Source organism: Manis javanica, chromosome 12 (genome assembly GCF_040802235.1).
Source record: "Manis javanica isolate MJ-LG chromosome 12, MJ_LKY, whole genome shotgun sequence".
Classification (NCBI taxonomy): domain Eukaryota; kingdom Metazoa; phylum Chordata; class Mammalia; order Pholidota; family Manidae; genus Manis; species Manis javanica.
The window spans coordinates 2,506,234-2,529,597 of NC_133167.1; the positions used below are offsets into that span (position 1 = coordinate 2,506,234).

The window sequence follows — 23,364 nt, forward strand, 5'->3', positions numbered from 1 at the left end:
AAGGCCCAGCCAGCCAGCCAATGAGCCTGCTAAGAGAAATTGAGACTGACCTCAAAGATGGGACCTTGGACAATTTTCTGTCCAACCAAGAAGGATTTTGCTACTCTTAAACCTGCTCTGTCCCTATGCTGTTATTTCCAAAGGTACTTGGTCACACAGAGACATATCCCAGCACTTCGCTTCTCCTTCCTTCAACTCTAGACAGCAATGCTCAATATCCATCCTCCATGTAAGACAAGCCCATTGAGGTCCCTAGCTCTTCCTTCATTTTCCTCCCTTCCGACAACTGTCATTTGACCTTTTATTTTTACAAATCCAACTTCACATCATGTCCTATAACCACAATCGTCTTCCTTGTCCTCTCTATAGATTGAGATTAAATGCTGAAGCCCTATGAACAGTGTTGCATTATTGCGACTGAGAAAGGATTATTAGGCCAAGTAATATGCTGAGAATACAGTTCTCCTTTGGGGAAGCTTTTTGTTTTTCCTGGAGTTCCTAGTTGCCTTTCATTTTTTGCTGGCACCTTTTGCCTTTATCTTGCCTCCGTCCATCCCCCACACCTATGCCTCATCCAATCAGGTGTGATAATTGGTCTTTTCCCAGAGGCCCCCAGGTCCCCAGTCATCATATCCCAATATTAACTGCCTTTCATGGAGAGCATTCTAAAATACCTGTTTGTTCAAACAATATAGTGAATAATGGGAAGGCTATGAATCAGAGGACAAGAAATATCACTCAGTTTACTTTTCCATATTGCCATTTTTCAAAGTAGTGAAAGCTTGTATTTGGCGGTGGGGGGGGTCTCCTTCTCTGGGGTGAAAAGTCTGAGTGTTGAAGACAATTAAGTCACAAGCCAGTTATGTGCTCTCTTGGGGTCTACCACTTAAGCACCCCCATCTGTCAGCCCCACAACTAGGAGTAGGGGAGTAGCACACTGGGTCTCCAAGCAGCCAGGCAGGGTAGAAGAAGAGAGTTGAGCTTTCTGGCATGTGGAGGAGACTGAGGACTAGAGGAGGTGATGGAAGTAAAGGTGTCGGTTCATAGCCGGGTGTGCAGGGCTGGCTGGGGTGGGGGCGGGGTCTCAGGGGCCTGCTCAGAGACGCAACACAGAGGCAGAGCAAGGGCAGACAGGTAAGAATCAGCAGAAGGGGCTCTCGGATAATTACAGAGGCAGTGAAGTGACATTGGGAAACTTCAAACCTCTCACCAAACTTGCCCTGCCTATAAAGCTCCCTCTTGGGAGGATCCCAGAATGACATAGCTACAGGGAAGGCTCCCAGATGCATCTTTAGGTGGCTGGGGTGGGCTGGGCTGTTTTGTGGCCTAGCACTGCCACCCCATGGCCCTGCAGTCCACGGATGTTCTCTTCCCCTACTGCCTTCCAGCCAGGGTTGGGGCAAACGGTGCCCTTGACCAGGGATGCTCATAGCCTGGAGGGGCACAGACCCCGACAACCCCAATCCTCAGTGAGTTGTGAGGCAACGGTGCGTTCCCACCAGGGACAGGGTTGGGGAAGCTGAGACCTGACAGTGAGGAAATACACATTGAAGGGGGTTTGGAGGTGTTCCAAGCAAAGGCTCGGTGCGCAAATGCCCGGCAGCCAGAAGGCATCTTGGCATTCTGGCTCTGCTGGGTGTTGGATGGACCTAGGCCGGTGGAGCAGGTGCCAGGCCAGGGTCCCCAGGGCACTCCCCAAGGGCGCGGCACCCCACCCGCGGAGGCCGGGCTGCCAGATGGGCAGCCCGCGGTGGGGGGTGGCAGTCGTCTAGCGGACCCTGGCGCGCCCGCCGCCCGCGCGCAGGACAAAGCAGTGTAGACAAAGGCGCGGCCAACACCTGTCGCTCTTGGCTCGGCCTCCGCTTTTCTCAGCCGAAGCGGCTGCAGCTGCCAACTGTCACGGGCATCAAGTTACGGGGACCAGACGGCGGCCTTCGCGAGCCTGGCGGGGGGTGGGGTGGGGGACTGAGGGAAGGGGGAGCCGAGGAGGGTCGGGAGGGGGCTCGGGACAAATGAACAGGGCTGGGCACCAGGAAAGGATGGGCGGTGGGAAGGGTGGAAGGGAACGGAAGGTCAAAGGTGGGCGCAGGGGAGTGAAGGAGATTGGGGGAGACGGTGGGGGTTCAGAGGGTCGGCGATGAGAACCAGAAAAGAACCAGGGGCTCGTTTGGGGGGTGGGGGGTACCAGGAAAGGAGGGGCGGGATGGGGAGCTACCAGAAGGGAGCCTGGAGGAGGAGCGACGCGGACCCCGCCCCACGAGATCCGTGCGGAGAGAGCGTGGCTTCGGAGGTCCAGTCCAGCGACGGGACCCACAAATCCCCAAGAAACTCCAAGGGCCCCCGGGCCGCTCCTACCCCCTGCTCCATGAGCCCCCACCTCCCCAGGGCTCCGCAGCCACCCCAGCCCTGATCTGTAGACCCCTCCAGGTTCGGAGACTGCGGCCTTGACCGTGGCTCTGCCCCAGGACCTAGCGCCCGGATGGCTCGCAGGAGCGCCCCTCTCCAGGTGGGAGGCACCAAGAGCGAGCGCGTGAATGCACGGATAGAGGCAGGGACTCGGCTCGCGCGCACAGCGCACCTGGGGACTTGCTCAGGTAGAGAGGAGGCAGGCGCAAAGCGGGACACGGCTCCCCGGGCCAACGCCCCCGCGCTTGCACCCGGCCGCGGTCTAGCAGGGGCCTGGCGGGGGGCCCCGGCCGTCAGCCACGCCCTGCCAGCTGCCTGCGACCCCGGCGGCGGGGCCCGACAAAGAGAACTGCTGCCATTGGCTGAGGCGCGCCTTTCGGCCGCCGGCTCTAAATCCGCGCGACCAATCGACGCATTGAGATGCAAATAAATGCTATAAAAGGGGCGGGGCCGCCGCTGACGGAAGATCTCTGGGAGCTTAGGCGTCGGCGTTTCGGCTGGAGCTGCTCGGGGCCCGGGCGCTCATCGCGCTCGCCGCGCACCGGACGGTGCGAACCATGACTTCACCCCTGGCGCCCGGCCGGGACCGCGCGGGCCGGGAGGACAAGGACGGCTGGGAGAGGAGGGGGAACCGCAAGGTGCGGGTCGGGGCCGCGGGCGGGAGGCCGGGGGCTGCGCAGCGGCGGGGCTCAGACGCCGCTTCCCACAGGCCCGGAAGCCCCTGGTGGAGAAGAAGCGGCGCGCGCGGATCAACGACAGCCTGCAGGAGCTGCGGCTGTTACTGGCGGGTGCGGAGGTGAGGCGGCTGGGAGGGCCGGGGGCTGCCGGCTGCCGGCGGGCGGCGTCGCGGCCGGTCCTCACCGCCCCTCCCCACCCGGCGCTCCCGCCGGCGCAGGTGCGGGCCAAGCTGGAGAACGCCGAGGTGCTGGAGCTGACGGTGCGGCGCGTGCAGGGCGCGCTGCGGGGTCGGGCGCGCGGTGAGTGGCGGCGGGGCGCGCGGGAGGGGGCGCGGGCCGTGGGTGTCTGCCACCCGGGCGCGGGGCGCGTTCTGCCAGCTCGGCCCCGCCCCAGACCGAGGATCTCCCCGCCTGGCGCCTCTGGGCATCGGCGGCGAGGGCTCTCGGAGGAGGAGGGCACGTTCTCACGTCTCCTGGGTGAGCCCCGTCCTCGCGGGCCGGGCGAATGGCCGCCGCAGCCGTCGTCGCTCACCAGGCCGGACGCGGCTTTCTCCTTCCAACCCTGGGCGCAGAACGTGAGCAACTGCAGGCGGAAGCGAGCGAGCGCTTCGCCGCGGGCTACATCCAGTGCATGCATGAAGTGCATACGTTCGTGTCCACGTGCCAGGCCATCGATGCCACCGTCTCCGCTGAGCTCCTGAACCACCTGCTGGAGTCTATGCCCCTGCGGGAGGGGAGCAGCTTCCGAGATTTGCTAGGGGACGCCCTGGCCGGGCAGCCAGGAGCCCCTAAGCATAGCTGCTGGCTCACTGGAGGGGCCCTGGGCTCCCCGCTGCCCAGTCCTCAGGGGCCTGGGGATGACCCCTGCTCTGACTTAGAGGAGGCCCCCGAGGCTGAACTGAACCGCATGCCTGCTGAGGGACTGGGCTTGGTGCCAGTGGCCCCAGGCGGCCTGACAGCTGCTCGTATAGCCCAAAGCGTCTGGAGGCCTTGGTGACCTACGCCAGCTGGGGGCCTGCCGGGAGAGAGTGGCCATCAGCCTTCCCACGCTCTATTCCCTCCTCCCTGGGGCCCAGATATGGTGGGGCAGGGTCCTGATGTCTCCTAGATGGCTTTCAGGGCAGTACTGGATGAGCAGCCCAATGAGGCCCCTAGCCTGTTTCTGAAGGCATTAACTTTTATGGATTCTGCAGTGCCCCAGATGGGTGGAGGGAGGGAGAATCTCACAGAGCTCCTAGGGCTTTCCAGGGTTCACCTGTCTCAGCCTCCTCAGGCACTGTGGGCCTGCAGGCAGAGGTGACCAGAGTGGTGGGGGGTCTCTCCTCGGGGCTGGGCTGGGGTCCAGGCAGGGGAGACCCCTGGCCCTGGCAGACCTGGCCTGAGCAGAGGCTCAAACTTGCCACCACAGGCAGGATACGGGGAAGGCAGGTGCATTCTGTAGCATTGGCCACAGCTGCTAGAGAGAAGGGCTCTCTGAACTTCTTGTATTTAGCACACTTGAGTTTGTGTATTAGGTTGCCATCAAATGTTCCAATTCTATTAAAGGATTTTGGAGTTAGTTACCCTTCTGAAATATGACTGAATTAACGCAGTGTCATTAATGTGTCAAATGTGTAAATACTAAACGAAGCATGTTTTTTCTGTATATCTAATGCTGGGGAATGTTTTTAAAACCTCTCATCTTTTGTCAGCAAAGTGAGTAGAGTGACAGTGGAGACAGGATGCCCAGTGCCATGTCTCACAGTGGACAGTGTGTCCACCTCCCTATTGCCAGGCGGTCCCAGATGGGTTTCCCCTGCAGGTCCTTGGTCCTGGCCTGCTGTCCCTGGGGATTGTGTGCATCTTGGAGATGGATACCACTGACGTGAGATTTGTCTCCAGAATAACTAAGCAGTAGGAAAACAGAACATTCTCTGGTTCGTGAGCTTCCAGGAAGAAAACTAATGCCTAATTGCTGGCCATGTGGTTTGGAAGTTTCTTTCGAAGACCCGTCTTAAGATCCATGGGCATGATGCAGATGTTAGCCTGCTGTGTTAGGTTGTCACTTTTCTTGACTGAAGAGAGAGCTTCCCCTAGAGCCAGGGACTTCAGGGACATAGAAAGCCACCCAGTTCATGGCTTGAAGTGAAAGCATCATGGTTCCAAGCAGCTTGATATGAGGTCAAACTGGGCCCAGGTCAGAAATCTCCTAGGCTACCTCAAAGACATCACTCAAAGACATGGCATTTGATAGCCTTGCTTCATGATTTTGCCTGCTTCCCACTTCAAATTCCTGGCCCACTTTATCAGTTTTCTGCAGCTGCCATAAATTGCCACAAACTTGGTGGTTGAAAACAAATTTATTCTCTTCTAGCTCTGTAGGTGAGAAGTCTGATGCAGGATTCGTGAAGCTAAACCAGGGCAGGGCTGCATTCCTTTCTGGAGGCTTGAAGCTGAATCAATTTCCTTCCTTTCCTTCTCTGAGGACACCCACATTCCTTGGCTGGTGGCCCCATTCCTCCAGCTGCAAAGTCAGGCACCTTGCATCTTATTGCCTTTTCTTCCAGTAGCATCACCTTCTGACCCCTCTTCTGTCTCCCTCTACTTTTAAAGACCCTTGGGATTACGTTGAGCCCAGGTGGATAATCCAAAATAATCTCCGTCTCAAGGCCCTTAATCCTTTACCAGATTTGCAAATTCTCTTTTGCCATATCAGGTAACATACTCGTGGGTTTTGGGAATGAGGATGTGGACATCTTTGGGGGCTGTTATTCTGCCAGCTGCACCCACCCAGGCCTCTGCATTCTGCCTGCCATCCTGATGGAGTTGGTGCCAGCCTTCCATCAGGCATTGGATTCTGTCCTGCCCAGTTTCTCAGTGGCTCTGCTCCCCGCACCACATCATTGATCTCTCCTCCCTCTGGACCATTCTCATCGACTACAAGCTGTAGTATCTCCGTCTGGCAGAAGGGGGGATAAAACCTCCCTGGACCTGCAGTACGGTTAGCCTCTGCCTCCTTTCTCTGCTCAAAAGCAAGTGCTTAAGGCACCTTTTACACTCGGTCTCCACACCCACACCTCTCCCTTGGCTTCAGTCCTCTCCAGTGGAGAAACTGTACCCTCCCTTCGTCAAGGCCTCGAGGGACCTCTGTGTTTCCACATCTCTAAGTTTCAATTTACTCAACCTTCAGTGCGGCACTCTTTACCGGCGGGTTATCACTGCCCCCGCCCCGAAATTCTCCTCTCTGCTTCAGGAGCTTCAGCTCGCCTACCTCACCAGCCACCCTCGGTCTCCTCTGCCAGGTGCTCCTCTCCTGCCAACCCCAGAATGTGGGCGCAGCCCTTCCCTGTCCCGGCGCCCAGTAACCGCACTCGGCCCATCCGGTCTGTTTCATCCGTGTGTCCTTGAACCGAAGCCCATCTCCATCCTGTTTGGCCCCCTCTACCTCCTGTCTCCTCAGTGTCTCCACTTAGACGTCTGATGGGCATCACAAGCCACTGCCAGAGTGCAACCGATCCTCATCCCGAAACGCACTGCCACTGCCCCAGTCACTACATGGCACCCCAACGATTAGGCAGAAAACCTAGAGGTCACTCTCGATTTCTTTCTTTTCTTGTCACCCCACTCCCACTTCATCAAGCCCATGATCTCTACTCTAGATCCTTATCTCCGCTGGTCTTCTTTCCACCGACTGGGTCCGGGCACCCCCATCTCAGCCTAGCCTGGGCAGCAGGCCCCGCGGAGTGCCTGGCTGCCGCCTCTGGGCCCTGGCTCTTGCGGCTCCGCGCTAGCTCGCGCCGCCGGTGAGCCGTTCCCGGGCAGCCCGGAGCCGGTGGTGGAGAGGCCGGAGAACGTGTGAACCAGTGAGCGGCGCCCCGGAGCCCGCGCCCCGTGCTCTCCAGCGTTAGGAGGCGCCGGAGGGGTTCGCGCGGCTCCGTAACCGTTCGCAGACTTCCGGGAGGCGCGCCGGGGGGCGGGGTTCAGGGCCTTGGCTCCGCCCATGCCGCACCGCGCCGCCGCGGGGCTCCCGGGAGATGTAGTTCCCGCCTTCCGATTTTATGATCCCCGAGGCCGTGGCGGGCCAGGTCGAGGCCGTGGCGGGCCAGGTCGGGACCGCGACCACCAGAGGCCTTCCCCGCCCGGAGGCCACGCCCACGCCCACCGCCGCCCGGCGCTCCGAGCCTGGCTCCCGACGGTGACCCGGAGCCCGCGCGGTGGCTGCGGCGGCTGTGCGGCGGGCTGCGGTGTCGCCAGCATCCCCCGACCGGAACAGGAGGTGATGGCGCCGCCGCCCCAGCTGGGGCCCTTCGCAGCCCGCCGCCTGCGCCGTCCCCAGCCCAGGGCCGCTGGCCGGCCACCGTAGAGTATGAAAAGCCCCCAAATGGTGCGAAAGTACAGCCTGCAGTCTCTGGTGTCCAAGGAACGGGCTGTAGGCTGTGGAGTGGAAGCAGGTTTTGCGAGGACGGAGCGCAAGCCTTACCGCCCGTGCCGGAGACCAAGCCTCTGCTTTGCTCAGCGTCTCTGCAAATGCGTTGAGCACTGTTAAGGGCCGGGGACACCGAGACGAGACGGAGCAGAGCCCTGCGGTCGCGGGACTTGCATTCTCTTAAGGTGAGCAAGAGCCCACAGAGAGGCACGGGCCACGGCGAACTGCACGCAGGTAGCAAAGGCATTGCTTACTGGAGCGTAGCCGGGGGATCCCAGAGCGTATTGGATTTAGATGGATGAGGTTTTAACCCCGTGACCCAGAGGCCTTCCAGCCCCTCGTGGGAGCTCCGAGGCTCTTTGCTTTTACATCCTCATGTAAAAAAAATCCCTCCCTTGAGGATGGTGCATGGCCACACCCATCTGTCCCCGCTTGTTGCCATGCTCTCCAGCCACTGTCAGTGGATTGCATAGGGCGTTCTGTCCTCTCCCCTGCAGACCCTGCCCCACCTCGGCCTCGGGAAGTCCCGTGTGTACCCTCAGACATCTAAGTCAGTCACTGTACCATGGATCCTGTCATCTCAAGTGAGGTAGCCCCAGCCTTCCATCCCGCCTGCTCTCTCCCAGGAAACTTGTTTAGACCTTGTGGAGGTCTCCTAGCTGTCCTAGTATTTCCTTCACAGTCAGGTTTCTTGAAAACAGTCGCCATTCTCATTTTCTTTATTTCCTCACCTGCTTGCTGATCACACAATGTCAGCATAGCCCATGTTTCCCACCATTTCCCAAAGTGCAGGATTCAGACACTGGCTGCCTGATGCCTTCATTGCCAAGTAGACTCTTCAGTTTTCATCTGACCGAAATGTTGCTGCATTTGATACGGCCACTAACCTCATGCTTCTTAAAAACACTGTCGTCTGTCCAGTTTTCTGGCATCCCCTTCAGCCCCTCCTCAGATTCTAGACAGGGCTCTGCGCGGCCCACCCTGTGAGGACTGTTGTGTCCCACCTGTCTTTCCTTGGCTCTTCTTACAATCGGTGCGATCTCCATGGCTTCGCTGACTGTGTCACTGACTTGCCGCCCAGTCCCCTCTGGAGCTCTAGTCAAGTTCATCCCTGGTTGTTGCCTCTCAGATACCCCATGAGTTCTTCAAACTCAGCAAGTTCAAGCCTGAGCTTAGCTTTCCTGCAAAACTGGAACCTCCTTTCGTGTCCTGGATCCCCGGGAGCAGCGTGGCCGTCCTGCACCACTCACGGAGGGGTCCTCAGAGTCAGGGAGGCGCCTCCTGCCCTTCAGCCCCACCAGGCAGCATCTGGGAACTGGCAGTTCTATCTTGTTACTAGGTTGAATGAGTGAACGTCCCTGGCCCTGCTGCCACATTCTCAGTTCAGGTTCTTCTGTCACCTGGGGAATGGCGGTGGACAGCAAGAAAACCTTCCATCTAGTATTGCCTCCTGAACTTGAGTCCTTCAAAAGCCCCACACTGCAGACGAGCAACATTTGGTAGGCCTCTGACTGCCGTGGGTCAGCCTGACTCCACAACTTGGCCTCCAAGCCCCTCTCCTGTTCCCAGCCCCTCGCCAGGTGTCCGTCTTGCTGGGCTGCTGGCCCACTGCTCTGCCCCACCTGCCTTCAGGTTTGGCTCCCAGGTGACCTTCTGTTGGAAGCCTTTCCTGGTTACCCTGGTTTTATGTAGTTACCAAGCTTTTTCTTTTTCGGTTCCCTGATGGCATATCTCAGGCAATGTTTATCTGTTCATTCCACAATATTTATTGGGTGCCTACCCTTTGTCAGGCATTATTCTAGTTACTGGAGACAAACTTTCTTCTCATGCTTATACTGTAATTTATATGTAATATATTTATATGGCAGGTGGTGTTCATGTGACAAGAAGAAAAAAATACATCATGCCAAGGGGACAGGGAGTGATGGTGAGGAAGCAGGGTGCAGGTTTCAGTAAGGCGAGTACACATGACCTGTCTGCTGGGTTTGATTTGAGCAGAGAACTGGTGATGTGCACGAAGAAGCAAGCAGCCAACCTGGGGGAGCACATTCCAGATAGACGGAACAGCAAGTGAGAAGGCTTGGAGGCAGGACTGGGCAGGCCTGTACAGGGTCCTGTGCAGCTGGGTCCCTGGCCTTTCTGTCTGTTCTGTGTTTCAGTAGTAACTGCAGTAGCATACATTCACTGACACCGGGTCCCAGGGGACCGTATGTAAAGTGTGCTGTGCATGTGATCTTATCTGTTCCTTAAATGTCACAATAACCTTCTGAGATAGGGATTATTCACAGATGAGGAAACTGAGGCCCAGATAGACTAAGTAACCTTTTCTTAAACTAGATTTTTATTAGAAAAGCAATACACTCTTCCAGGAAAAGTCAAGCTTTAAAGAAGGCCTGCAGTGAAAAGTCTAAGAGGTTCCGCTCTCATTTTACTCCATCCCTCTGTCCCTCTCTCCAGGAGATCCATGGGTCACAATTTCTCTGGTATTCTTTTTCATTCATTCCGTGTATTTGCAAGTATGTAGATCTAGAATTAATGTGTCTTAATGCAAATGGGACCATTTTGTACATGACCATTCTGCAATTTTTTTTTAACCCAACGGTAAAATCATTTATCCAGCAATATAGACTGTATACTTGCTACATGCCAAGCACTGTCCTAGGCACTGGGGACACAGTGACAAGGGGGAAAAGCCCCTCCCACCTGGGGCCCACCTGGCACACTAGGTCAGTACATGCAGACCGTCCTCATGTACTTTAGACCAACAGTGTGTCCCCCACTTAGGAGGTAGAAATGTTTTCTAAGGCTTTGCTGAGATCAATATGCAGTGAACATCCCGTGGACTTTGCAATATGCCACGTTTTCCAGAATTAACATGGCTGAGCAAATGGTATGTCATTGAAAAGTTTGTAAATCTTGTCAGATTGCTGCCCTGAAAATTCTTTCTTTACCCTTCCAACTTCAGTGGATGAGGGTTGCACCTTTCCACACTCATTAATAGCAGGCATTCCTATTTCACTCATTTACTACTATTAAAACTTTTATTTTACAAAAAGGAAAAGATACTGAATTTTGAAGGTGCCTTTTAACATCTTTTGAGATAATCCCATGTTTTCTTATTTTTGTCCTTTGACCTGTCGATATGAGGTGTTTTGTGACTGGATTCACCAGTAATAAGACATTCTGCTATTTCTGTAATGAACCCCAAATGGTCATGGCAGGGTCAGGGTGTAGCTGCATTTGATTTGTATATAATTTTATGTAGGATTTTTTTTTTAGTAAGGTATCACTGATATACAGTCTTATGCTCAGGTTTCACATGAGTAACATTGTGCTTACTACATTCCCTCTATTATCAAGTCCCCCCCACATGCCCCATTATAGTCACTGTCCATCAGCATAGTAAGATGCTATAGAGTCACTACTTGTCTTCTCTGTGCTATACTGCCTTCCCCGTGCCCCCCTATATTATGTGTGCTAATCATAATGCCCCTTAATCCCCTTATCCCTCCCTCCCCACGTATCCTCCCCAACCCCTTTCCCTTTGGTAACTGTTAGTCCATTCTTGGGTTCTGTGATTCTGCTGCTGCTTTGTTCCTTCAGTTTTTGCTTTGTTCTTATGCTCCACAGATGAGTGAAATCATTTGGTGCTTGTTTTTCTCCACCTGGCTTATTTCACTGAGCATAATACCCTCCAGCTCCATCCATGTTGTTGCAAATGGTAGGATTTGTTTTCTTCTTATGCCTGAATAATACTCCATTGTGTATATGTACCACAGCTTCTTTATCCATTCATCTACTGATGGACCCTTAGGTTGCTTCCATTTCTTGGCTATTGTAAATAGTGCAGCGATAAACATAGGGGTGCATATGTCTTTTTCATTCTGGGATTCTGTTTTCTTAGGGTAAATTCCTAGGAGTAGAATTCCTGGGTCAAATGGTATTTCTATTTATAGTTTTTTGAGGAACCTTCATACTGCTTTCCACAATGGTTGAACTAATTTACATTCCCACCAGCAGTGTAGGAGGGTTCCCCTTTCTCCACATCCTTGCCAGCATTTGTTGTTGTTTGTCTTTTGGATGGTGGCCATCCTAACTGGTGTGAGGTGATATCTCATTGTGTTTTAATTTGTATTTCTCTGATAATTAGTGATGTGGAACATCTTTTCATGTGCCTGTTGGCCATCTGAATTTCTTCTTTGGAAAAGTGTCTGTTCAGCTACTCTGCCCATTTTGTAATTGGGTTATTTGCTTTTTGTTTGTTGAGACATGTGAGCTCTCTTTATATATTTTGGATGGCAACCCCTTTCTTTGTATTCCTGCTTTCTAATTTCTATTCCATTTACTGTCTCCTCTACCCCATCTAATCTGCTTTTAAATCCCTTCATTGTTTGTTTCATTTCAGTTATTGTATTTTTTAAGGTATCTGTCTCCCTCCTTATGTGAATTTGACCCTTAGCTCTTGAATATTTTTCTGTAGCTCCATTAGCATGCTTATGACTTTTATTTTGAATTCTTTTTCACGAAGATTGGTGATTTCAGTCTCACCGAGCCCTCTTTCTGGTGTTTGAGGGATTTTGGATCGAACCATGTTCTTCTGCCTTTTCATAGTCCTGGAGGGATGGGAATGGTCGCAGGCAAGCGACGCAGGTGTCTGCCATGAGGACAAAGCCCTTTCATGCTTCCCGGCCGCCGTGCCTGTCTCCGCTGTCTGTGCAGGTTAACCGCGTGCAGGGAGCAGCCTCTGGGTTAATCCCCTAAACTGCCGTGGGCGGGGCAGCCCTCCAGATGGCCTCGGGTGAGGGCAGTGTTGCAGGCTAGCAGCACAGGGGTTTGCCAAGAGGGCCAATCCCTTTCATGTTTCCCAGTCGCCATGCCTGTCTCCACTCTCAGAGCCAGTTGGCCGCGTGCAGGGAGATGCCTGTGTGTTAAGCTGTGTAGTTGCTGTAGGCGGGGCTGCCCTCCAGCTGGTCTGCAGCAGTGGTGGGGACAGCAGGTTTGCGCACAGGTGCTGGTGGGGAGGAAGGAGTGGGAGTCTGCTTATCGCGGTGAGGGACCTTGGGGCTGTGTTGCCAGCCAGGGGGATGGAGCACCTGATGTTCTCAGCCTGCTGGGCTGAGGGTGCCAGGACAGTTTTGGCCACTTGTTCCTTCTCCTGAACCCTTGCGCCTTTAGCAGTTCTCTGACTGTTGACAAGTCTTTCAAAGAGCCCGCCTTTCTTTTGTCCCAGAGCAGCAGGTTGCGGGAACCCGTTCGCAGTCTTAGTCTCTGACTTTGGTTTTCAGCCCCTCTAATCTCCTGAGCACCATGCAGTGTGGGTCTGTGCTCCCAGAGTAGATTCCTAGGGCTGGGTATTTGGCAGTCCTGGGCTTCCGCTCCCTCCCTGCTCCGATTCGCTTCCTCCCGCCGGTGAGCTGGGGTTGGGTGAGTGCTCGGGTCCCAGCAGGACGCGGCCTTTTTACTTCACACTTTTCCATGAGATGTTTACTTCTCCCCGACGTAGACTGGCTGGTGCACTCTTACATCTGGTCACTCCTTTAGGAATAGTTATATTTGCTGTATTTTCAAAATATATGTGGTTTTTGGGAGGAGATTTCAGCCACACTTCTCAAGCCACCATCTTTTTTCCGATCATTTAAGTTGTTTTTATTAGACTACATTTTAATGAAGTTTTAGTTTCACAGCAAAATTGAGCAGAAGGTACAGAGATTCACTGTATCCCCCTGTCCCCAACATGCACAGCCTCCGCGTTGTTGACCTCATGCCAGATGGGACATTTGTAACGACCGATGGACCTGCATGGACACATTATCATCCCCCGGGGCCCACGGTTTACCTGACAGTTCACTCTGGGTGTTGTACCTTCTGTGGGTTTGAACACATGTTCTGTGACCTGTCGCCACCAACACAGTAGCAATCAGAGCCTGCTCACTGCTGTAACAGTGCCCTGTGCCCCGCCTGGTCACCCCTCCCTCTCCTCACGCCTGGCAACTTCTGTTCTTGTCACTGTCTCCATAGTTTTGCCTTTTCCAGCATGTGTTGTAGGATTTTGGCACCAACATTCTTAAGGAATTTTGCGTAAGAAATCTATAGTTTTCTTGTGTGCGCTGCAGGTTTGGATGTCTGTGTTTGGGAACAATTCAGATAGCATCCGCCTGGCACAGCCCTTAAGTCCTGAAAGCGTCCCCTTGAAGTCACCTGGGCCTGGTGCTGCTGTCGTGCTCTCTTCCTCTGTCTGCCTCCCTCTCTCTTCTTCTGCCTCTCTCAGGCCTCCTTCCATCCTTCTTTCCTCACGTTCCTCTCCCCACCTTTCCTTTCATCTTCCACACCCACCTCCGTGGGCCCTCTCGGCCTCCGGCCTCTGCTCTGGCCTTTCCTTCTCTTTCTCCAGCTTCCCTCTGCTCAGCCTCCCTCCCAAAGAGGAGCCCTGCCAAGCCTGCCTGCCCCCAGATCTGGCTGTGGGTGTCGGGGGACAGTACAGCCTCTGCAGGGCCAGTGACTCCCTCTCTGTCCCTCCGCTGCAGCGTCTGAGTTCCTCCCTCCCCAGGGCACGTGCGGCTGCCAGCTCCATCTTGCTGGGGGCAGTGAGGAGGCACGCACAGCATTTGCTAAGGTGAGTCCTGGGGGGTCGTTGGCCCACATGGGGAGGTGGGCTGGGTGGAAGGGCAGGATGCTCCTGTCCCTTTTTCTCCCTCTACACCAGGACAGCGCCTGCTGGCCATGATGCTGGTAGTTAAAAAGGGGCCACCCAGTCAGCATAGCTGAGGGGTGGGGCAAGGGAAGGGTCTTTAGGGGGACTTCAGACTTCAGTAGAGGACCACGGCTCAGCTGGGGATGCTGGGACAAGCAAATTTCCCATACGAACTGGTACGTGGGCTGTGCTTGAATATGCCCCAGCTACAGGGGAGGCCATGAGCCCAGGCCCCACTTCTCTCCACTGCTCCGGCGAGAGTTCCTCACAGGCCCCAGGACCCTCAGGGGTGGCTGGCTGCCGGCTGGTTCCACCCAGAAGCCCCTGCAGGTCCTCTGGGCACTGAGCTCTTGGCCTTTGTCCTCAGGCTTTGCCTTTAGACTCAGTCTGTACCAAGGTCCTGCATCCCTGGACTTCAGAGGCTTGCCTGTCCCTGTGTGCTCTAGTGCAGCCAGGCTCCGTGGCACCAGCAGGGCAGGGGGCAGAGGTTGGGGGATGCATACCCTTCTGACAGAAGCTGAGAACAAATGCCTATGGGCAGCCTGGGAACCCTGCAGCCAAGAGAGGTCCCAGGAGGAAATTTCACTGCCTCCTGGGGGAACAGGGCCTCTGCCTTAAGGAGAACGGAATTTCAGAGGAGGCCGACCTCCTGCCCATGAATGTCGAAGGAACAAAGGCCGGAGAGTACAGCAGTGAATAGTGCTGGGGTAAGAAGAAGGTGAGGTGACCCCCGACACACGCACACACAGGCAGGCCCCTGTAGACTTCCTAGAGGAGGTGGCATCTGAGCCCTGCAGCACACTGTGACCTTGACAGACGGAGGTAGGAGGCTGATGAGCAGAGGAGGACTTGCCTTACAGACCCCAGAGGTCACCAAGCCCCCGATTTTGACCTGAGAATTTCCTGGGGATTTTCTCCTGCCTGAAGTGAAGTCATCCACCACCCATGGGGGAACAGGGAAAACCAGGAGGGGCTGGCAGTGTGGGAGTCAGTCCCTTGGAGTCTGAGTCTGCTGCTATTTTGTTCCTTCAGTTTTGCTTCATTGTTACACTCCACAAATGAGGGAAATCATTTGGCACTTGTCTTTGTCCGCCTGGCTTATTTCACTGAGCAGAATACCCTCCAGCTCCATCCATGTGGTTGCAAATGGTAGGATTTGTTTCTTTCTTATGGCTGAATAGCATTCCATTGTGTATATGTACCACATCTTCTTTATCCATTCATCTACTAATGGACACTTAGGTTGCTTCCATATCTTGGCTATCAGAACATCTTCTCTTAAGCTTACAAGTTACTTGTATTTTCCTCTGAGCCTGTGGGCCCCCAGTATGTTCATACTTCCAGAGGTGCAGATGGTGCAGTCCTGGGCTGGAGCAACAGGGAGGAAAGTTGGAGCAGGAAGTGCAGGGACCCAGGCACCCTTGCATGTATCCACACAGGCCACACAGGCGAGGCTTGGACCACAGTTGAACCTAAGTCCCAGCGGAAGGCCTCGTGATGCTCCCAGAACAGGAGAACACGGGAGGAGCTGGGCAGGCCGGAGCCTGTCCTGAAGCATGTCCCACGGCGGGCAGGTTCCCCTGAGGCCTGAAGCTGCACCAGAGGGGCCGTGGCCCTCAGCATTGGGGAGGGTCTGCAGCCACAAGCGCTGCAGTGGGCAGTGCCCACTCAAGCTGGCTCTGCAGGATACTCTTCGTTTGTAGTCTGTGTAAGAAACCGAATTTGAAAGGGCTCGAGATTGCTTTGTGGGCAATTCTGTCAGCCTTGGCCTGCCTGTGCCTGACAGAAAGGCAGGAAAATGAGGGGAGGTGCCCGGGCCCCAGCCAGTTTGGGAGTGTACTCCGTGTCTCCCCTCGCCCACCGCCAATTCTGCTTTCTGCCCCTTCTTCAAGGCTCGATGCATCCCCCTCGAGGTTTGCCCACATCTGCCTCAGGGTACTATATCCACATCCGCCCCCTCGTGCCCCTGGAGAGACTCAGGGCAGAGGGGGCTCCCCATGGACCAGCATTTGAAGCAAAGTGTAGAGTGCTAGAGTTATTCTCTCTTTTCCCCAACACTTCGTCAGATTTACAAACACAACAAGTTGAATGCATTTTACATTGACATCTGTATTCCCACCTCTAATGGCTCCACTCACATTTTACTAGACTTTATCACATCTAGGCAACCAGCCTCCATCCATTAATCCATTTTAGTTTCGATACATTCAGAGTAAACTGTAGACTTAAGTATGCTTTCCCCTACATACTTCAGCATGCACAACATAACTAGAGTTCATGATTCAGTTTTTTTCTTTTGATGTAAAACTTAAAGTGAAATGCCCTGCTTGCAAGTGAACATTTACTAAGTCTTGACAAATGCACTTTTGTAACTCACAAACCCTTATTGAAATGCTGAGCATTCCCATCCCCCAGAAAATGTCCCCATTCTCCTCCCCAATCAGTCCCCACTCCCGCTCAGAAGCAGCCACTCTGTGCCCTGCCTGTTGATACTGCAGCAAAAGGAAAACAGTATCTAATGGTTTTTTTCCCAGAACGTTAAAGTAGGTGAAAAACTATTGAAAAATTAAAAAGTAGGTATATTAAAACTCAAGATATTTTAAGTTTAGATATTTTATTTATACAAAATCCAGTTTATAACTTTACTCTCCTGGGCTTAATGGAAACAAACTCATCAATATTTTCAAAGTCATCTACTTCTCCGGGTTTCAATGGAGAGAACTGCCATGTTGATTTCTTTTCCCCAAGTGATGATCTTAAATAATTTTTGATTAACTGCAGCTTACCGAAATGTCTTACAGGGTGCCCCTGGGGCTGGTAGTGCTAACAGCCTTCTCCAGGCCACTTCCAAACCGGATAGGACTGCACTAAGCAAATTTGTGAATCAGTTTTACAAGATGGACTTGGTGTTAACTTCATTGTAAATTACTGCTACTGCACGCTGCCTGAAGCTTTCCAATGAACTCCTACAGGACTTAAATCAGAGTATTTAAGAATCAAATAAATGGTTACTTTCTGTGAATCAGATGTATGCACAGAAAATAACTTTTCTCCAGTTAAAACTTCAAAATCCAAAGACACTTTAATTGTTTATATATTCATTTCAAAGGTGAAATTAGGGCATCTGTAATGTTTGGGCATCAGTTTCTATTTGATATGCACTTTTCTCAAAATAATTGACACTATCATGCAGTGATTTGCTTCCAATTTTTATTCCTTTATTTTAAAATTCAGGCAGTATAATATCTTTTGTTAAAATTTTACATTCAAACATACTTTCATAATTACTTTCATTTGTCATAAGCAAATGGGCAAGCCTTCTATTAAGCAAGCAGCTTTATGTATAGTCATTTTTTTATTATATAGCCTCATTAACACTTACACTTAATTTAGAATATCATCCCACACAGATAGATTGCAAACAACTATATGATCTACTTACAGCAAGATGTTTTAGGTGTCAGCATAATGCATTTTTCATTTGGTATATATTTCAGTATGTATGTCTTTGTGAACTACCTTGATTGTATTTAATCTTGATCCCCTTACATTGTGTTTTTAATGTAGGTTTTCAAACAGATGTAAGAATATCTTATCTTCTCATTCATCTTTTTACTCACCAAAAAAAGTGTATATATTTTTGTACAATGCTGAAAAAGTTAAATCAAATTTGATTTCACAGAAGTAGCATTTTTGCATATTAAGATTATGAGCTAAGAAGGCACAAATTTGGCATAATCATATTTTGGGAAAATAATGGCTTATATATTCATATATAACCTGCCATATTTGCTCCAGTTTTTAAATCCCCGATGACAAGCATTTTTATGTCAGTATCTTTTCCAACCTCTAATTTCATAAACTAAATATAGAAAATTTTTTCTTTCATTTCAATGAAGTCAATACAACTTGTTTTATTGTTACAACATTATTCTGAATGCAAGCAGGTTGCCTGGTCTGACACACTTATTCACAGTGGACCACAGCTGGCATGCAATCACAAAGTGAGGAAACGGATTTGCTTCCTTTATTCTTGGTAGTGTTTCAGACCTAATATAGTTTGCATGGAGCATTATACATTCGTTTTGAATTTAATTATTAGAGAAGACACATCAATAATTTATGATTTCCTAGGATGTAAGTTATTTTTTGTTCGAAAAGTGACATCTAAAAATCACTCAAAGTATTCTGCCATTTTCTTCTCTCCAATTTTGTCTCCCACAAAGTATCATCTACTAAATTGTCAGTAGGACTATTTTTAACAGATCCATGTTAGAGACCATTACAATGAAACAGCAAATTTTCATTTGTTGGATTTTTCTAATCTTTGAGACCTTTTTCTGAATTTCAAAAATTTGAATCTGTGTATTACTGTAGAAAGTATGTGTGAAAAATAAAGATAATTTTTTGAAAGAAATGGGCCATAGTGAATTCGTATGCCATTAGAACCTTAAGGAAAATAAATAGTCCTTAGAAAAATCTTCGGTCATCACATGAAGCAGAGTCCTAAAATCTACATCTTGGTTTTGTGATTTTAAAAAATCATTTTTATTTTATCACAAAGTAGCAGCTGCAATGGAGAATTATTAAAATACATGTCAAGTGGCATCTGCTGACTTTTGCTCACACTAATATTCACTAGTTCCTGAAATTTCCCATATTTCTCTTCATTTTCTGAAGAAGAATCTTCAACTGAATTTGATGATAATTCTGTTCTAATAATGTCAATGTTAAGGGCCCTCACTTTCAGTGGTTGGAATACTGTTTCTCTAGGCAAACTTGTAGTTGTCCCTTCTAACTTGATCCATTTCTGCTTATACTTTTTTTCTTTTCCTGAATATTGTACCACCTGGCTTTGTAGATACCATATTTGTTTACAAAATTTTAGATACATTTGAAAATATTAATATGATTTAATTATAACAGGATAATTTATATTGATTAACATAATATGAAAGATATTAACAAGGAGGTATACATAAAAACTTGTAGCAAAAATACAGAAATCAATTGCTATGAGAATGTAAAATAGTATAGTCACTGTGGAAAAGAGTATGACAATTCTTTAAAAAACTACGCATAGAATAACTGTAAGGCCCAGCAATTCCACCTGGGTCTAATATACCCAAAAGAGCTGAAAACAGGACTCAAACAGATCATTGAAATAGCAATGTTCATAGCACTGTTGTCAGCCTCCAAAAGGTGGGAGCAACTCATGTCCATCGACAGATGAATGTTTAAACAAAATGGGGGGGGGTCTAAACAGTGGAATCTTATTTAGCCAAGAAAAGGCATGAAATTCTACACCTGGAAAGATCTTGAAAACATTTTGCTAGGTTATATAAGGTAAATGCAAAAAATATGTGTGATTCCACCTATATGAGTTACTTAGAATGGGCAGATTCACAGAGACAGACTAGGACTTACCAGGGGTAGGGGAAGGGAAAGATAGGGGATATTGATACCAAGTCCAAAGTCATGCTACTCACCATGCACCATGCCAGTAAGTTGAGAGACAAGGCACTGAGGCAAGGAAAGCGACTCCTTGGAAAGCCTGCAGACCTAGAAGGTGGAGGACCCATGTCCTGAGGCCCCATCGTAACTCAGGGTTGTTTGCAAGATTGTTTTACGTTAGGAAAAGCAGAGGGCAGGAGGGAGGCAGGTGAGCGAGTGACTCAAGGCCGCAGGCATCTGGGCGCCAGTGAGTGTCCAAGGAGAGCTGAGAAACTCTGTCCTTGGTTAGCTGACTCTTGCCAACCCAGGTCCGGTCGCAGTGTTCCTAAAATTCTGACACAAGGCCATCATTATTTGCCTGTCTCCTGGAGGGGGCACGCGCTGGGCAGGAGCTTTTGCAGAAATGTCAAACTGTCAGCAAAATTCCTTTTGATGATCAACAAGCCTGCATGCAGGGCTGCGGGGCTGAGCTGGACCCCATTTCCTTTTTTTTAACTTTTGGCCCAAAGGTTAAGACAGCAAAGGAGGCAAATACAGTGCGGAGGCGGACAGACCAACTTCTTCATTTGGTTACAATGTACTTCATGGGAACAGAGTTTCTGTTTGGGGTGTGAAAACGTTCTGGAAATAGGTACTAATGATGACTGTATAACATTGTGAATGTACTTAGTGCCCCTGAATTGGACGCTTAAAAATGGCTAAAATGATAAACTTTCTATTGGGTATATTTACCACAGTAAAAAACTCAGCTAAAGAAAGTATTGACTAAGCTGAACATAAATGTGCCCTCTGGCCCAGTAATGCCATCCCTGGGCATCTCCCAGTGGGAATGAGTCCCAGCGTTCACCAAGAGGCACGTGCAGGAATGCTTGCAGCAGCGCGGACTGGACGCAGTGCAGCTGTCCATCAAGCTGAGAATGCATCAACAGGCCGTGGTACATCCCAGACGGAGGAACATTACACAGTGATGAGAAGGGACAAACTATGGCTCTTAACTCAGAGGGATTTCACCAACATCGTGTGGGGTGACAGGAGGCAGAGCTAGAGCACACACCGTGGGAGTCCCATTTATGTCAAGTACAAACCCAGCAAAATGAGTCTACCTAGCAACCTTGGGGGTTGTGACCGCAAGTGGCTTCTGGGATGCATGAAATGGTCAATTTTTTGATTTGGGCCCTAGTTAATTGGCCTGTTCACTTTGTGACAATCCATCAAGCTGTACTTTTGATGATTTGTGTACTTTTCTATAATTTTACTTCCATAAAATTTACTAAAAATATACATAAATTAGTTATTACAAACAGCAGAAAATCATGAACCTGGTGTGAATAAAGTAGTAAAAAAAATTTTTTTTTTAAAGTGAATAGCAGTGACAAACAACAACAAATGTTGGTGAGGATGCAGAGAAAGGGGAGCCCTCCTGCACTGCTGGTGGGAATGTAAATTAGTTCAACCATTGTGGAAAGCAATATGGAGGCTCCTCAAAAAACTAAAAATAGAAATAACATTTGTCCCAGGAATTCCACTCCTAGGAATTTACCAAAAGGAAACAAGATCCCAGATTCAAAAAGACACATGCACCCCTATGTTTATAGCAGCACTATTTATGATAGCCAGGATATTGAAGCAACCTAAGTGTCCATGACTGGATGAATGGATAAACAAGAGGTGGTACATATACACAGTGGAATATTATTTAGCCATAAGAAGAAAACACATCCTACCATTTGCAACAACATGGATGGAGCTAGAAGGTATTTTGCTCAGTGAAATATAAGCCAGGCAGAGAAAGACAAGTACCAAATGATTTCACTCATCTGTGGAGTATAACAGCAAAGAAAAAACTGAAGGAACAAAACAGCAGCAGACTCACAGAACCCAAGAGTGGACTAACAGTTACCAAAGGGAAAGGGACTGGGGAAGATGAGTGGGAGGGGAGGGATAAGGGGGAAAAGGGGGCATTATGGTTAGCACACATAATGTAGTGGGGGGCACACGCATAAGTAGTGACTCTGTAGCATCTTACTACACTGATGGACAGTAATGGGATATGTGGTGGGGACTTGATAATAGAGGGAGTCTAGTAACCATAATGTTGCTCATGTAATTGTACATTATTGAAACCAAAATAAAATTTTTTTAAAAAGTGAACAGCAGTGAACTATTTGTCACTTTCTTAAGAGAATAAAGTATCAAAGTTTCCTGGCAAATTTATTTTCCTGGGTAAAAAACTTCAAAAAATGTTTGATCAAATCTCATTTGTGGGAAGTCCAACATGTGCACCAATAAAACTGATACTGCTCACCTAAGTGCCTGAGTAGGGGGGTCCAGAAAGTGACCTTTGACCTGAGTCCAGGGGGCTGGGCAGGTGGTGGCCACTTCTGGAGCAGGAGGACCTTCTTCCTATTGGAAGGATGTGCAAGGGCCCAGATGGAGTCCAAGCAGCCAGTGAACCCAGAGAAAGGAGCCCAGGTGGGCCAGTCAGGATGGGCGCATGAGGTTGGAGATACCCACAGGCGGTATTGCCTCATGAGCTTGGCAAGGAGTATGGTTTGGCTGAAGCAATGGAAAGACAACGCAGCGGAGGGCCATCTTATGTTTTTAAAAGACCTCTCTCGTTTCCTGGAAAATCAACCATAGGAAGACAAGGGTCAGAAAGGAGGCAGTCTCTTTCATCAGGGAAAGAAATTTGTAATGGGGGTTGGTCTGGGTTTGCAGTGGCAGAAATGGGATGTGGGGCAGTTTTGGAAGAACAGGCAAGACCTCCCATTCCCATGGAACTGGGTGTGTGGGATGAGGGAAAGGAAGGGATCAAAAATGACACCTGTTGGCAGGACCTACTGGGTGGATGGCAGTTTGAGAAAGACATGGGAGGAAAGGCATTTGGGGAGAGGGCAGGGCTGTATTTGGCCAATGCTGTAAATGGCATGATTTGAGATGCCTATTAAACATACAGGTGGGTCACTGAGTAAACAGCTTGGGACATATGCATGTGGGGCTGGAGAAGAAGTCAGGGTCAGAGGTATGCACAGGTGTGTTGCCAGAATACAACTGTACTTAAAGCCAAAGACCTAATGAAGGTGACCTTGGAAGAGAGTAAATTGGAAGACATGAGGGTGTAAGACCCTGCCTTGGGGCACACCAACATCTAGATAAAGAGAAGCCAATAAATTGAATCTGGACAGAGCATTCAGTGTTGGCCACATTTCTCCTCTAACATGAAGTGGGGGATTACAAGGCCTCTGGGGGTCTTTCTGCTGTGACAATAGATGGGTCGGTCACCCCTTGAAATGGCTACAGATCAAGCACATGGTGGTGGGGGAGAACAGGAGAGGCTGCTCCCATCCATCTCTTTTGGAACACTGACATTTTTCTAATTGCAAAAAGGTCTTTAGCTCCCACATTGAGCTAAAGTCACTCAGGACCCCTTGTGAAATAAGCCCAAGTTAACTTGAGACCCCGAAGTGCCACCCACGTGCCCAACTCCTCCATCCCTTACTGAGATGTTACAGCCCCATGTCCAGGCCTCTGTGCTCTGCCCTCCACCCAAAATGAATCTCTCATTTCGGTATATTAAAATCACATCCAACTTTCAAAGCCCCAGGTAGATGGTTCTGTGAAGTGTCTAGTCCAGGTCCCCTCAGATCCCTTGGCCACATCTATCCACTCCGCACATGCATTTGCTCGCGCACATGCACTTGCGTGCACACGCACGCGTCCCGTATATTGCT

The 23,364-nt window shown here is 50.4% G+C and overlaps 1 protein-coding gene and 1 long non-coding RNA gene across 4 annotated transcripts; both read left to right on the top strand.

The window, feature by feature from the left end:
- The first annotated feature begins 2,845 nt into the window (after positions 1 to 2,845).
- HES6 (hes family bHLH transcription factor 6) lies at positions 2,846 to 4,656 on the top strand. 2 transcript variants are annotated; one of them, XM_037009522.2, is made up of 4 exons: positions 2,846 to 3,044; positions 3,116 to 3,202; positions 3,302 to 3,343; positions 3,656 to 3,921. In XM_037009522.2, the coding sequence occupies exons 1-4, from the start codon at positions 2,964 to 2,966 to the stop codon at positions 3,782 to 3,784; spliced, it is 339 nt and encodes a 112-aa protein (XP_036865417.2). In that variant the 5' UTR covers positions 2,846 to 2,963; the 3' UTR covers positions 3,785 to 3,921. The 2 variants fall into 2 exon arrangements, with proteins under 2 accessions (XP_036865417.2, XP_036865416.2); XM_037009521.2 differs by having other exon boundaries at positions 2,860 to 3,044; positions 3,302 to 3,383; positions 3,656 to 4,656.
- Positions 4,657 to 7,130: 2,474 nt separating this feature from the next.
- Positions 7,131 to 21,930, top strand: LOC118970810 (uncharacterized). 2 transcript variants are annotated; one of them, XR_005058950.2, is made up of 3 exons: positions 7,131 to 7,673; positions 14,013 to 14,101; positions 15,619 to 21,930. It is a non-coding gene; the product is annotated as an uncharacterized lncRNA (long non-coding RNA). The 2 variants fall into 2 exon arrangements; XR_005058949.2 differs by having other exon boundaries at positions 16,981 to 21,929.
- Positions 21,931 to 23,364: the final 1,434 nt, after the last annotated feature.